This window comes from Lycorma delicatula, chromosome 7 (assembly GCF_047948215.1).
Source record: "Lycorma delicatula isolate Av1 chromosome 7, ASM4794821v1, whole genome shotgun sequence".
Taxonomy (NCBI): domain Eukaryota; kingdom Metazoa; phylum Arthropoda; class Insecta; order Hemiptera; family Fulgoridae; genus Lycorma; species Lycorma delicatula.
This window is the reverse complement of record NC_134461.1, coordinates 1,044,843-1,061,724: the sequence shown is the minus strand read 5'-3', so window position 1 is coordinate 1,061,724 and position 16,882 is coordinate 1,044,843. Positions and strand designations below refer to the sequence as shown.

General features: G+C 32.0%; 1 protein-coding gene across 1 annotated transcript in view; it reads left to right on the top strand.

Moving 5' to 3' along the window:
* Window positions 1–16,882, top strand: part of LOC142327845 (protein argonaute-2-like) — a 60,182-nt gene that overhangs the window by 17,044 nt on the left and 26,256 nt on the right. Inside the window, exons 3-6 of the mRNA XM_075371187.1 lie at window positions 255–391; window positions 2,423–2,648; window positions 7,432–7,576; window positions 9,244–9,363. Of these exons, the coding sequence (XP_075227302.1) occupies window positions 255–391; window positions 2,423–2,648; window positions 7,432–7,576; window positions 9,244–9,363 (628 nt within the window). The remainder of the gene's footprint in view (window positions 1–254; window positions 392–2,422; window positions 2,649–7,431; window positions 7,577–9,243; window positions 9,364–16,882) is intronic.

The window sequence follows — 16,882 nt, the reverse complement described above, 5'->3', positions numbered from 1 at the left end:
AAAAATTTTTGTAATATTTTTATAGTTTTGAGGAAGATGTTATAGCATATTTATAGTCTAGGGAATTGGCTGAGATTAAGACAAAATAGAGAAACCAACTGACTGTATTTTTGGCAGAAGGTCACCTGCATTCATGCTACATACAAACATTATCTATTTTGGATAATTATTTCCTGATAATGTCAGTTGAAATATTAACTAATAAATATTTGATGCTTTATTGTATGTAAAATAAAAAAAAATTTTTCTTGTAGATTTGTTGCTGTTGGGCGTTCATTTTTTACTCGACCTCAGCAAGAACAAATTGTTGATCTTGGAGATGGTTTAGAACTACGGTATGGTTTCTACCAAAGTGCGATTCTTGGCTGGAAGCCATTTCTTAATGTTGATGGTAAGGATGAAGTTTTAGTTCATATAAAAAAAATTTCAGCCAGGAATATGTTCAACAGGCTTTGTTATTATGCGATGTTTACAATCCTCTGCAGTTTTCTTGTTATCCGTTCTCAACCCCTTGCTGTGAAACCTGGTATTCGACGGGTTTTTGGGACTGACATTCCCGGAAGGGGTCACAGTTCAGGCTTTCGCAGATGACTGTCTCCTGTTAGTTTGTAGTAACTCTCGACTGCAGCTAGACGACAGAGCGCAGTTGGCTTTGTTAGCTGCAGAGGGCTGGATGGACATTCAAAATTTAAGGACTTCTGTGCCCAAAACGAAGTTTATGTTTCTCAAGGGTGCAGACAAATTATACAGTTGTAACCCCTGTATTAAGTATAAAGGCTGTGTAATCAGCTGAGTTCGAGTTCATAAGTACCTAGGTGTTTTGTTTGATGAGAAGTTGCTGTTTAGCAGCCACATTAGGCAAGTTACAGCGGACGTCATCTCTGTATGCACAAGCTTAGGAGGATTGCTCGAAAGGATTACTGGCTGTCGTTTGTACATTGTTTACCTAGGTGTCTTTGAAAGTTTGACTTCATATGCGGCATCTGTTCGGGTGCATAGGTTCGAAAGAAATCTAGCACTGATTTAAAATTTAAGGAGTGCTCAGCGCAGAGTGTTAATTGTATGCACTGGTGTTTTTAAAACAGGCCTTCTATGAGGCTACCACTGTACTGGGAAAAGCTCTCCTAATCGATTTAGTGGTGAAAGTTCATTGTCAGACTGTGTGGGAGTTCCTTGATGAGGTTGCTTTGTTCAACTGACATCAGCAGTTTACCTAAGGGAAAAGACTCCTTCCACGCTGCTGTAGGAAGCTAATCGAGAGATATGGCTGGCTACCAGCCAGATTAAGGCTCCAAGTGCTTTAATGGTGAACAGATATGCTGGCATTCAGCGGCCTAGAATTCGCTGTGGCAGCGAATTGCTGTCTTTGACGAGATAAATTAATTATTGATACTCATATATGTTTCAGTAATTGACGGGATACGCCTACCCATTTTAGTGATATATGACAAGTGGGCGGCGGGACATGCAAGCAAGTGCTTTATGGTACCACGCTTATTCCACTCACACTTTTAGGTTAGCACTGACATTCGGTCTTATGCTTTAGGGCGACCGAATGGGGTGGTGGTGGGAGAAATGCCAAGCAAACCAATGTAATATTTTGTACAGGAAAAATCTTTTCCTGTACGTTTTCTGTAACGTACAGGAAAAGGATTTTTTTCTTCAAAAAAATTACTTTTTTCTCATGAAATATAAAATAGTAGACAGTTTATTCCTTATTTAAATGTTAAAATGTTAATAGATTTTTTAACTAAGCTCTGGATTTCAGAGCTTAGTTAGCTTTCTTCCTTTCCTAAAAAGGAAAGAAAAATCTTGGAAAGTGATTGATTTTTGGGTGGTCTTTCTTTTTGAAGGAAACTAAAAAAAGTAAAAAAAAATTTAAAAAAAAAGTTTTAAGGAAATAATTTCTCTAGAACTTCTGTTTCAAGTAATTTTTTCTTATAACATTTTTTCATGAAAGACTACCTTAAGAAATCCTTTTTTACTTAAGGAGGATGTAAAAAAAACTAGTATGTTAAAAGAATTATTATAATGAATAATATTTTTTTTTTAAATTCTCTCCTAATTCACTAGACTGAAGACAAATCCTATTTTGTAGAATGTTGTGGACACCATTCTATTTTCTAATCAGTGGCTCCTATTTATTATATTTTTCTATATTTACTTTTACATACGCTAGGTTTTATTTAAAAAATGACTAAGTGAGCTGATATTGTATGGGAAACTTAGTTCCATAAACATTTGTAAAAATTCAAAACAACATAGGATCTTTATCCCTTGTAACACATTGAAGGACTTATATTCATTGCTGCTGCAGGAACAGCTAAATATTATTCAGTAATATTTATTTACAGACTCATTCATGTTTACTAAGCATTGTTAGCATCGGCATGCAGTAACAAACAACTTCTTTTTTTTTCAGTCGCCCACAAAGGTTTTCCGAAACCAGAAAATCTAATAAAAGTAATTAGGGATCAAAATGCAACGATTGGTGATAGAGTATTTGATAAAGAGTTAGATAATTGGCAAAAGGAGAGTTTACAAAAGTATATTGGTGGTCTGAAAGTGGAGTATGAAATACCAAACCAACCTGATTCTAAAAGAACTTACAAAGTTAATAGAGTGTTGGGAAGTAGTATCAATCAGAGGTAATTATCTTTGTTTTTTTTTGTTTACTATAGTAATAAATTCTTCATCTGTACTGACCTTTGTTTTGCTGTCAGTTTTTTATTTTCTTTCTAATTAATGTCTGTTAATGCCTTGTTGTTGTATACCTTTCCTTTCTTTTGCCTAATGATAAAGATGTCTAATAATGTTGTATGTAAATCAGGATCAGTTTACTTTAATAATTGAATATAAATAATATACATATTTAATAAGTATTGATGAAATATCTGCAATATTTTAAATGAAGTTGTAGATCTTTAATGAAAGTATTCCAAAATTGGTCCTACAAAGTACAGTCCTTAAGGATTCATAAGGTATTTCTCTGCTGGTTGAAATCTCCTTTTAAACTCAGGTCTTGACTTTCAGTTCTATACATTAACGTAGGTATAGTCTTTATAAAATTTTATTCCGTGATCAATCCCTTTGTACTTATTCTTGCACATAGATATTCTTAAGCCACACATAGATTACAAGGTGAAAAGCTTATTTTGAATTCATGGCTGCAGTCAAAAGTAACATTTCTACCTTTTTTTTTTTTTTTGTCTTCAGTCACTTGACTGGTTTGATGCAGCTCTCCAAGATTCCCTATCTAGTGCTAGTCGTTTCATTTCAGTATACCCTCTACATCCTACATCCCTAACAATTTGTTTTACATATTCCAAACGTGGCCTGCCTACACAATTTTTCCCTTCTACCTGTCCTTCCAAAATTAAAGCGACTATTCCAGGATGCCTTAGTATGTGGCCTATAAGTCTGTCTCTTCTTTTAACTATATTTTTCCAAATGCTTCTTTCTTCATCTATTTGCCGCAATACCTCCTCATTTGTCACTTTATCCACCCATCTGATTTTTAACATTCTCCTATAGCACCACATTTCAAAAGCTTCTAACCTTTTCTTCTCAGATACTCCGATTGTCCAAGTTTCACTTCCATATAAAGCGACACTCCAAACATACACTTTCAAAAATCTTTTCCTGACATTTAAATTAATTTTTGATGTAAACAGCTTATATTTCTTACTGAAGGCTCGTTTAGCTTGTGCTATTCGGCATTTTATATCGCTCCTGCTTCGTCCATCTTTAGTAATTCTACTTCCCAAATAACAAAATTCTTCTACCTCCATAATCTTTTCTCCTCCTATTTTCACATTCAGTGGTCCATCTTTGTTATTTCTACTACATTTCATTACTTTTGTTTTGTTCTTGTTTATTTTCATGTGATAGTTCTTGCGTAGGACTTCATCTATGCCGTTCATTGTTTCTTCTAAATCCTTTTTATTCTCGGCTAGAATTACTATATCATCAGCAAATCGTAGCATCTTTATCTTTTCACCTTGTACTGTTACTCCGAATCTAAATTGTTCTTTAACATCATTAACTGCTAGTTCCATGTAAAGATTAAAAAGTAACGGAGATAGAGAACATCCTTGTCGGACTCCCTTTCTTATTATGGCTTCTTTCTTATGTTCTTCAATTGCTACTGTTGCTGTTTGGTTCCTGTACATGTTAGCAATTGTTCTTCTATCTCTGTATTTGAACCCTAATTTTTTTAAAATGCTGAACATTTTATTCCAGTCTACGTTATCGAATGCCTTTTCTAGGTCTATAAACGCCAAGTATGTTGGTTTGTTTTTCTTTAATCTTCCTTCTACTATTAATCTGAGGCCTAAAATTGCTTCCCGTGTCCCTATACTTTTCCTGAAACCAAATTGGTCTTCTCCTAACACTTCCTCCACTCTCCTCTCAATTCTTCTGTATAGAATTCTAGTTAAGATTTTTGATGCATGACTAGTTAAACTAATTGTTCTGTATTCTTCACATTTATCTGCCCCTGATTTCTTTGGTATCATTACTATAACACTTTTTTTGAAGTCTGACGGAAATTCCCCTTTTTCATAAATATTACACACCAGTTTGTATAATCTATCAATCGCCTCCTCCCCTGCACTGCGCAGTAATTCTACAGGTATTCCGTCTATTCCAGGAGCCCTTCTGCCATTTAAATCTTTTAATGCTCTCTTAAATTCAGATCTCAGTATTGTTTCTCCCATTTCATCCTCCTCAACTTCCTCTTCTTCCTCTATAAAACCATTTTCTAATTCATTTCCTCCGTATAACTCTTCAATATATTCCACCCATCTATCGACTTTACCTTTCGTATTATATATAGGTGTACCATCTTTGTTTAACACATTATTAGATTTTAATTTATGTACCCCAAAATTTTCCTTAACTTTCCTGTATGCTCCGTCTATTTTACCAATGTTCATTTCTCTTTCCACTTCTGAACACTTTTCTTTAATCCACTCTTCTTTCGCCAGTTTGCACTTCCTGTTTATAGCATTTCTTAATTGCCGATAGTTCCTTTTACTTTCTTCATCACTAGCATTCTTATATTTTCTACGTTCATCCATCAGCTGCAATATATCGTCTGAAACCCAAGGTTTTCTACCAGTTCTCTTTATTCCGCCTAAGTTCGCTTCCGCTGATTTAAGAATTTCCTTTTTAACATTCTCCCATTCTTCTTCTACATTTTCTATCTTATCTTTTTTACTCAGACCTCTAGCGATGTCCTCCTCAAAAATCTTCTTTACCTCCTCTTCCTCAAGCTTCTCTAAATTCCACCGATTCATCTGACACCTTTTCTTCAGGTTTTTAAGCCCCAATCTACATTTCATTATCACCAAATTATGGTCGCTATCAAGGTCTGCTCCAGGGTAAGTTTTGCAGTCAACGAGTTGATTTCTAAATCTTTGCTTAACCATGATATAATCTATCTGATACCTTCCAGTATCGCCTGGCTTTTTCCAAGTGTATATTCTTCTATTATGATTTTTAAATTGGGTGTTGGCAATTACTAAATTATACTTCGTGCAAAACTCTATAAGTCGGTCCCCTCTTTCATTCCTTTTGCCCAGCCCGTATTCACCCACTATATTTCCTTCCTTGCCTTTTCCAATGCTTGCATTCCAATCTCCAACTATTATTAAATTTTCATCTCCTTTTACGTGTTTAATTGCTTCATCAATCTCTTCGTATACACATTCTACCTCATCATCATCATGGGCGCTTGTAGGCATATAGATGTTAACAATCGTTGTCGGTTTAGGTTTTGAATTTATCCTTATTACAATGACTCTATCGCTATGCGTCTTGAAATACTCCACTCTCCTCCCTATTTTCTTGTTCATCACGAAACCTACTCCTGCCTGCCCATTATTTGACGCTGAGTTAATTACTCTAAAGTCACCCGACCAAAAGTCGCCTTCCTCTTCCCACCGAATCTCACTAATTCCTACTATATCCACGTTTACCCTATCCATTTCCCTTTTTAAATTCTCTAGCCTACCAACCTTTTTTAAGCTTCTAACATTCCACGCTCCGACTCGTAGAATGTTATTTTTTAATTTTCTGGTGACCCCTTCCTTAGTAGTCCCCACCCGGAGATCCGAACGGGGGACTATTTTACCTCCGGAATATTTTACCAAGGAAGGCGCCTCCATTATTGTATATGTGAAAATGCAGAGCCACATTTTCTTGGAAAAAAAGCAGCTGTAGTTTTCCATTGCTTTCAGCTGCGCAGTACTCAGAGGACTGAGTGATGTTGATACGGCCGTTTAAGTCGTCCTGACTCACGCCCCTAACAACTACTGAAAGAGCTGCTGCCCTCTTTCAGGAATCATTCCTTAGTCTGGCTCTCAACAGATACCTCTCCGATATGGTTGCACCTTCGGTCCAGCTACTCTGTATCCCTGAGCACTCAAGCCCCCTCACCAACGGCAAGGTCTCATGATTCATAGAGGAGGCATTTCTACCTGTTTAACCTAAATCTAGAGACTTGCTCGACAGGGTGATTAAATTTTACTGTTTTTTTTTTGGTTTTTCTTTGTTTCTTTAGATGCTATTTTCTGACAGCCATAACTTTTTATTAACTTTTTTATTTTCAAAGTACGTTTCTGTACAATTAAACTTAGTAAATGAAACCATTCTCTGCAAATAATTTTTAGAATCTTTTTATGACTATTGTCCTTCAAGATATTGTAAAAAATTAATCCCTTTAGTTACTACTTTCTGTTTCCTTACCGCTCCAATAAATATTAAATAAGTGTGGTAAACTATAGCCTACTTAAATCCTAATTAATTAATTGATTAAAATTAGCTATTGAAAAAATGATTATTCACAGATTAAGCGTAACAATTTTATTTCAAATACCGGTAAAACTATATTTTGCCTTCAGGTAGTTGTAAATTTACTATCTTAACAAATGACTAACAAGCAGTACAAATTATCTTTATTTGTCTGTATCTGATTAAGATAAATGTTAGATCTAGTTTCTTTATTAATTTAATTTCAACAAATTTGAAGTGTTCTTATTAAGCACAAATTCTTCCATTTTGCAGTCTGCCTTTCTGCTAATCCATGAAAAATCTAGTTATTAAAAGTAATCACCAACAATATACATTAAATAATATTTTAACGTACAGTGAAATATATCTTCCAATAGCTAACTGATTTGGAAAGTGACTGTAGAATAAAGTTTTAAATGACTGTAAATATCAATCACCCCTGTATATACAGCAAATGACACTATCTATCAGAGTAAAGGGTCACATTTTGCCTCAAACACCAGTTAAGTGTTGATATTTTTAATAAGACTGTCTCCTCTTAGATTTTCTTTGGAGGGGATTTCTTAAAATGGTTATGGTTATTAATATGATGATTTATTAATTATTATATTTACTTGTTTACTTTTTCTACCTTAGATTTGATTTGGTTGAAAAAGTCGGAGATGCTCAAAGAACTAAGAATATTAGTGTCGGACAGTATCTTCATCAGTATAAAAACTTCAGACTTAGATATCCAAATATGCCTTGTTTACATGTCGGACCATCACAAAGAAACATATTTGTTCCATATTAGTTTTAAAGATATCTGATGTAAAACACAAAAATTGGGGATAAAAAATAACGCGTTTTTGGGTTTAATGGAAGAAAACTTTGTTTAGTGTTTAATTAAGGTATATATTTTTTTCAATTAGAAATGTAGAATAATTAATTTAGAAAAGATCCACACACACACACACATACACATATATATGTGTGTGCACATGCACGCACGCATGCACACGATCTTTAATCTGTGAGATTAGATAAAGCAAAAATTTGAAATTAATTGAATGTATACCACCAGATGGTATTTTTTACATCTTACAGACCTTATTTCTTACGCAGTGAGCATTTGATAAAAGGACTTAAAATGACACTATCAGTTTTTTAAAATCTCTGTTGAAATTAGAGGTAATAAAGAGGAGGAAATAATTAAAAAATATAATATTTCTTAAAACACGAATGTTCAGTTTTTTATTTTTATTTATTTACCATTTTGGATATATAAAGTATAATATATAATGAAGTATAAAGACTAGATTATTTAAAAATTTAATTTTTATCATTGGAAATGAATAACTTCTCTTAGTATTGAATCCAGAGGTCATTATTCTATGCGAGATGTGGCTATTAAATAATGAGACTAATGGTGTAATAAAATATTTTATTTTAAATTTATTCATATTCTGAATATGTGGTTTCAAAATATTCAGCCCTTGCTCTTAAATGTAAACAATAGAACCTGGATCAAGATTATGAAATTTCTTGTGTAGTCATATCAATGTTTTTATTTGTACTTTGATGCATTCCTGACTGACACATCATTGTGACTAAATAGAATCAGCTGGGGAACAGACCACAGTCCTGACATTAACAGCTTTGCTGTGAACAGTTCAAAATTATCTGTTCTCGTATGATATCCTTTACATTTTAACAAAGTAAAGATTATTATTCTTAAATGGTATTAAAAAAGAAGTTCAGCTTTTAATATAATAGACAAAAATTATAATAGACAGAAATTTTAAAAGAGGCGGAAAGTAGAGGCTCAAATAGTGTAATCTTTACTGAGAAAAATTTGTTTGTCCATTTCTTAGTTCAAGGAAAATATTTTTTAAAGAATTTTCATATAGCTGCAGTCTTTTTATGTAGTTTTCTACCTGATAGAATCTGTGGATATATACTGGATGTAACTATTCACCGGTAAAAGGATAAAAATTATGAAAATTGAGAGGATATACAAAATACTTATGTCATGGAAGTTTTATCATGTTACCTTGGGCCGCTGACAAACCTTACATTAATATCTGCAGATAGTGGACAATAGTACATCCTAACTGAATTTGATTTAGGATTGTTGTGTAGTACCGTAACTATTATTTTTTTTAAAGTTTATTTACCTGTTGCAGCCTTACACATCGCAATGAAGACTAATATCTGGAAAGTTGTTTATAATTTCTATCCTGTTTTCATACACTTTTTTATAAAGAGAATGTAAAATTTGTTTTGATGGGTCAGATGTGTTAAACATTTTTTCAACATGTTTAATCCATTATAAGGATGAAAATCAAAATGATCATTCATCATATTTTCATTGAATATAAGGAAAAGTTGCAAAAATGCAACTGAATTATCTTTATATGTATAAAATAGTATTTTAGTTATAATAATAATTTAATATTATTTTTACAGATTAGAATGGCTGACTTCAATTCTGACCCGTGTGTTAGAGATTTCGGCATCAGTATTGCAGATCGTTTTACACCTGTATCTGGAAGGATTTTAAATCCTCCTGTTTTGCTGTATGATAAGGTAAAATATTTTTCTGTATGAAGAACTATTCAGTTGTATAAAGTCTGTAAATAAGTAATGAGATTAGTTTTTTTTTGGTAGCCAAAGTGGCAACACTGTAAAGTTACTAATAAACGTATGGTTATATGAACAGCTGATTTATATTAGATATTAATATTTTTAGTCTATTGTTGCCACATGAGACGTAAACAAATTTTTGGTGAAACGAGTTTTTGTTGTGCGTTACAAAAATGAGTGATATTAATTAAGAGCAATGTTGTGCAATCAAGATTTGTGTTAAACTCTGTGAGAATACTACTGAAACTTTTCAAAATTAAAAAGGGCTTATAGTCAATAGCTTTGTCACAAGCCCAAGTTTTTAGGTGGTTAAACCATTTTCAGATGGCTGGTAGTCAGTTCCAGATGATCCATGCTCTGGAAGACCATTAATGTCAAAAAGTGAGACAATTTTGAGCTAATCAGAGACTTGATATGGTACGATTGGCAATTAACTGTCAGAATGATTGTAGAACAATTAAATTTGAACCATACCACAGTCAATCAAATTTTGACAAATGAATGTAACATGAAAAAATGTATGCACAATTGTTCCCAAAACACCTCACTGTTGAACAGAAAAATAACAGGGTGGAAGTGTGGTGCAATCTTCTAAGGCGAATATAAACTGATTCTGATTTTATATAAAATGTTATTACTGGTGATGAATCTTGAATATTTGAGTACGGACCAGAAACAAAACGCCAGAGCAAGGAGTGGCATACTTCAAATTCACCACCTACAGCAAAAACAAGCAAATCAGATATCAAAACCATGCTAATTTGTTTCTTTGATAGTAATGATATTGTCCATAAGGAGTTTTTGCCTACAGGACAGTCTGTAAATCAATATGTTTACCGAGTAAATACTGACAAGTGAAAGACTGCAGAAAGACTTGCCTGCATCAGACCAGCCATCAAAGACAACTGGATGCTGCAAAATGACAGTGCACCTTGTCACATTGCACTTTCAATGAGTTTTTGGCAAAGAAAAACATTCCTGTAGTTTCTCAACCACCTTTATCTACCTGACTTGAGTCCCTGCGATTTTTTCCTGTTCCTAACTTCAAAAAACCACCTTAAAGGACACCAGTTTAAAATTGTAAAATGCAAAAAAAAAAAGGAACTGACCATCTGAAGGATATTCCGGTTTCTGAATTCCAACAGTGCTATGAATAGTGGGAAAACTGTTTGAAACATTGCATGATTTCTCAAGGGAACTATTTCAAAGGTGATAGTCCATGTATAATTGGATTGTAAATAAAACATTTTTCTGAACCAGTCTCATTACTTTATTTACAGACCTTTTATGTAGATTGTTAGGAATTGCTGTTAATTTAATTTTTTTGTTATTTTGAGTCATTTGAAAGATTGTACATATTGTGATTTGCCTCTAGAAAACTGAATATGAGAAATCTGTTGACATTCTCATATTACATATTCTTTGAATTGTAACATTTAAAAAATATAATAGTTATGATAGATATGGGATCCTGTAGATATATCTCTTACTTTCGATATATTCTCTATACTCTACTATCTTCCTACTATCCCATCTACTTAACAATATGCAGTGTATCAGTTCTAAACAAAGGTCATTAAAAATCACAACAGATTTCACATATTTATTTATTAAAATCTTTATTCATTATAGTTGTCGATGTTTATTTTGAGTTTGCTCATACATCAAGTTGAACATTAAAGAAAATGCTTCCTTTGGAATCACATTAGTTCGCTTGTCATAGTTTTCTGTATTGATAAGATATCCTTAAATTTCTCATCTCTTTCATCACAGTCTTTATTTTTGGAAAAAAGTTAGCCAGTTCTTGGGCAACAGATTCATCTTTTTACCGAAACAAGGAAATAGAAATTAAAGAATGAGCCAGAACTTTGTCAAGCCGAAGCAACAAGAACCTTTTCTATGAGCTATGGTCTGATGTCTAATTTAGATAATCATATCGTATTATCACTTACACCATTTACTGTTTCCAGTTGACTCATACATGAGGTGCTAACTTTCATTACCTGTTTTGGTTCAGTTTAAAAGATTTCTTTTGTCATTGACCATCCGGCATTTAACATGTTGGTTTTTGTTTCGGCATTAAAAATCAACAAAATGTGTACACTTTGTACTCTTTTTCACGCCTTGTAAAATATTTGTTCTGTTTGTCTTTTGACTCTTGCCATTTCTTCTAACATCTAAACACCAGTTTTATCTACTGCCAAAAAATTTTGAATTTGATTGTCGATTTTAAATGGTGAGAGACTGAACAAGGCTGTCTTCTAACACAAGAATAGCTTGTCTGGTCTCTTGCCCTTCTAGCGTATGAAATTTTAAATGTTTCTGTGATTGTTTTCCCCTAAATTTTACAGAAAAATTTAATTATTCGTACATCAGTTATTCTACTTTAAACCTAACACAAACAAAAGTTGAACATGATCATGATTGTAAATCGACTATGTCAACTGAATAGATTAAAACTTGCTCAATGTACAAAAAAATATTCTCTAATTAGTATATTAGATTTTGATAGGTTAATCTATTGCTTATATTTTGATATAATACTATTGTTACATTTGACTAATCTTGATCTTGGACATTATTAAGAATTTTATTTAATGTTAATTCTTATTTTAACTTATCAAACATCTATCTTTTTTCATGTAACTTCCTGTTATTCACCAGTCTTTTTTCTAGAGCATTTTGTAAAGAAAAAATTGTTTTATTTGTGTAATGTTAAAGTTTTACTCTATGGTTGTACTGTTTGTTACTGCTAAATAACTTGAATGGTGATTATTTAAATACAGTTTTGCCCAGTTGATTTTTTAATCTCTTGGTAGCTGAGTGGTTAGCGATACTCATATGAATGCCTGTTTTTAACTAGCATTTGAGTCTCAGAAACATTTTTCTTTGTTTTCTCTCTAGTTCATTATTTTATCTTTTCACTTACAATTTTTTTCAGCGTATTTTTCTTATTTAATTTTTGGATGATTATTTTCCTAATTAATACACTAGGCCTTATTTATATATTAAAAAAATTTTATTTTGTCTTCCTTGACAGGATAAAAAGCACTTTCAGCCACCCTAAACCATGAAATTAATTATTAATTGTATTTTTTCTTCCTTCTGTTTTATTAATATTTACTTATTTAAACATTACATATTTTTATTTTCTTCAGTTTGTAGTTTTTAGGTTATAAATTTTAACTTGTTTAAAAAGACTTTACATTAGAGACCAATAGTTGTTTCCTATGCACTCTACATTAAGTGCCTTTTTGATAAGCAGAAATTGTTGAAATATTTTATTTGTTTTTAGAGATTGCTTCTTTCATATTAAAAAATTATCAGTTACTAATAAAATTTGTGTAAAGAATCTTCCTACAAATGTTTTATGTTCACGAAAATGAGGATTATTTGTAATGAAGATACTATTGTAAGAAGTAAAATTGGGTTCTGCGGTCAGGACTAATAATGTGACAAGGCTGTTGAGTAATATTACAAACTTCAATCTTTTAGATCTTACCAGAGTTGAAAACGTTAACCAGTAAAAGTAGAATGGATGATGCTTTTGACAATATCAATGAAACCGAACAGATTATGCCAGATATTAAGTGGAATTGGTTCTATAAACTTATCAGAGAGTTGCATGCGTTGATTGACAATTCTGATTTAATTATTAGTCATTTAAGGGTGAGGTTTCAGTGCTAGGAGATGATTTAGCACTGATTGGAAAGGAAAATTTTAAATTAAAAGTAACATTCTTAAACAAAATGCTATTGTTAAAAATGTACGATTTTTACTGTAGATATCAAACATAGTTAAAAAAATCCATCTCTTTATTCATCATCGATGAATTGAATGAATCCAAGTTGTACTCAAATGCTGACAACTCTAGTTCCTCCTTTAATAATGTTTATGTAGAGACTGGTTTTAGTTTTAAATTGGTAACTATGATAATAATCCAGTCTTGGATAATAGCTCTACTTCCAGGTTTTACAGATGTCAGAAAGAGGAAAAATGTTGAGCCAGTGAAAATGGTTGAAAAGAAATTTAATTCAAGGAAGAATGTAGATGAAAAGTGAAGAAGGTTAAAATCTGTGAAAGCAAAAATGAAAGATTTGTTCATAACTCGCTTCGACCACCTGCAGGTGGTCAAATTATCTCTTGTAATGTTATAGAATCTTTTGAATCCCTAAAACTAAAATCATTGGATTGTACTAAGCAAGATCAAATATGAGGATATAATTCCTTTCACATTTCATCTGCTGATCCTGGGAAATGTCCTGAAGTGTTCTTTTAGCTCTTGTATGGTTCTTTAAAGCAATATTCAGTGTGTGTTGAAAGACTGCCAGCAGAGGATAGCCTGTGGATTGACCCCAAATCAATAATTTGGGGTAATGATAACTTTATCAGAATGTTAAGTGTACCTTATGGTTATATACTGTCAATATGAGGTAATTAAATTTACTGAAACGTGGTTAAGTAATGAATTTAATAGTTGCAATTACTTTTCCAGATGTTACATTGTTTTTAGAGCTGTCCTGTAATTTGTTAATGCGGAAGTGGAGTCCTGGTAGTGGGTAAAAAGAAGTTAACATGCTTCAGAAGACAGATTGGAGTCTGTAGAGGGGTTTGTTTTCCCCAATCTAATGTGTTGATTTTCCAATCTAGTTGCTATTGTTATTTCTAACCAACAATAAAGCAGCATCTGCTTTATTGTAAGCAAAGCTGGAGGAACCTTGGATTGATCAAGTGATCATAGGTCGCCGCTTTGGGAGTATCGGTAGTTGCTCTTTGCTGTACAAATCTCTAGCCCAGAGAAACTTCAAATTTTCATCAATAATGTGGAATAGAGAAAGAGCTTACACACACAGCTGATTTCATTGAGAGAATCTAACAGAAATTTATTGCTTAGATGGAGAAAAAATTTCCCGATCAATTATTGAACTGTCAACCTTAATAAAATGTCAGATGTTTTATGATATTGTTTTCGAAAAATATTGAAAGGTGAGAGTATCATTCTTATTATGGTTGTTGGCCTGAAAGTACAAGTGCTAGAAATTGTAAGTATAAATTTAGAATTGTAGGCAACTGCACATCTGTTGTCAGATGTCTCAGAATAACTATTGTTAATAAGTATGACATGGTGGAACCTTATTGTAATTTAGCTGTTAAATACTTTATAAATTTTATTCTGTACGTCGGACAACATACAAAAGCATCAAACTGTTTCTACTGCCTTAATTGTTTACTTTCTCACACTGGAGAGTTGCTTTCTGTCTGTGCTGCAGATGGATTGGATAGCTTGGGTTTAAAAAATAATAATTTTTTTAATTACATGGGCATCATCTTTAAGATCTTTAGCCCTCATCACATTGTTTAAAAGTAAAGAAAAATCACCACTAGGATTGTCAGATAAAAGGGTGTATAGGGCCCTGACATTTGAATAAAACAGAAAATTAAACATAATATTTAATAAAACTAAGTAAGTTACATGAATTGTCAGAAAAAATCTTACACTCAGGTGTAAAGGATCTTTACAAAAATGAACTGCAGTCAAACATAACATAAATATTTTGCTGAAGGCTTACTATAAACAGGTTAGAAATCTGCTGGTATGAAGGTTATTGTTGTTTCTTCTTTACAGTTTTCCAAATCAGCTGTAATATCATTTCTTAATCTCTACCTCTTTTCTGAAGTTTTCATGCATTGTACACTTTTCAAGTAGATGCTTCACATACAATACACATCGGTCTTTCTTTGTCAGTAAGCATATATGAATGCTGAATATTTTATTTGTAGTGACTGATACTCTGTCTTGTCAGTGCCATTGTACCTGATGCCATCGGTTTCATATCGATTTTCAACATAAAAGTAATTTTGATTACATTCAATTTGGTGTTTAATCTTCTCCATTCTTTGTTCCAAGTGTTTTGATGATATTGGTTAGGCAATTTTTGACATCTGCTACTTGAATAGGGATTATATCTGAATTTTGAACTATTTTATGCCATCTAGTTATGTGCTTTCATTTCCTGAAATATCAGCAAGTCACATTATTGCCTAGCTGTACTTGAATTTAATGTATAACAGCTGTTTTACTGCCCTGGATGTGAAACTTAGATTGTATATTTCAGAGAGAGAGAGAGAGTTTAGCTACATAAGGATATTATTATTATTATTTTATTTAAATCTTCATAATTCAGACATTATTAAATGGGTTCAGCTCTTATCACCATACATGTATACTACATTTGCTTGATAAATGGAACTTTGGTCAATAATAATATGTGAATGTCGGTGCATTATTGGTGATGCATTTGCAGTTTTTTTATGTGATAACATTTCACCAAAAGGCTTTCATTTTACCCCTTTCTCATCAAATCTAAGACTTATTATTCGTCAAAGCTGTGAGGGGTAGCTATTGATACATTTTTTATAAAAGTGTGTCCTGTGAGGAAATGTATATACTTTAGGAGCATTATAAGTTAAAATAAAAAATGCTTGTAAATACAGGTTCAAAAATTTTTTATTTTCCAGTTATTTTTTGTTGCCCAAAGAATTTCTCAAGTTTACCATAAATTGAAATCGTCATATTGCGTTATTGTAATCGCCACTCATAGAACAAATGCTTTTTAAGAGTGTTATATTTTAATTGAAGGATTTCAAAATGTTGGATCTCCGCACTATATCCATTATTTTCTGATAAAATTTTTAAAACATAATTTCTTATGTTTGGATTATACATTTAGAAACTTAAAAGAAAATTACATATAATATAATTTTGAGAAATTATTCGAAAACAAATCTGTTTCAAGAAAATCAAAATGAATTTTCATGGAATATAATTTTGAACGCTTAAAAAATATAACTTATAAATATTCATTTTTTTAATATTATTCAATTTAATGAACTGTTTGTCAACTAACTATAAGTCCTGAAACTGCATCATGACCGTTGGCAGAATAGTGGGAGAATTTGATCTCTTATTACTATTTTCATTTATAAGTATATATTTCAGCCTTACTTCATATCATTGTGTATAATTATGAATTGTAGTGTTAATATAAATTCTGATGAATGTTTATTGTTGAAATAAGAATCAACACTATTCATAAATTCAGCATTACTGTCTTAACCAGTGCTGTCAGGTAGTTACATTCATTTTTTTTTTTTTTTTTTTTTTCATAGCGCTAAGTCAAATTCTATTCAGCATTTGCAAACTTTGTGTTTTTACATTCTAAAAAAAAAAAAAAAAAGTGATCAATATATGGTTATAATAACATGTATAGAGAAAAAAAATTGTTGTGACATCTACATCTTTAATTTTCTTTATTAAAAATATTCTCAATGGTAGGTTCAACCTGTTCAAAGAAATATAAAATTATGAGAAGTAATAGTATTGAAAAAAATTATAAATATATGAATGTTTGTGAACAGCATGTCTTACTTAACAAAAGGGTATGAAGAACATGGTCGGCAT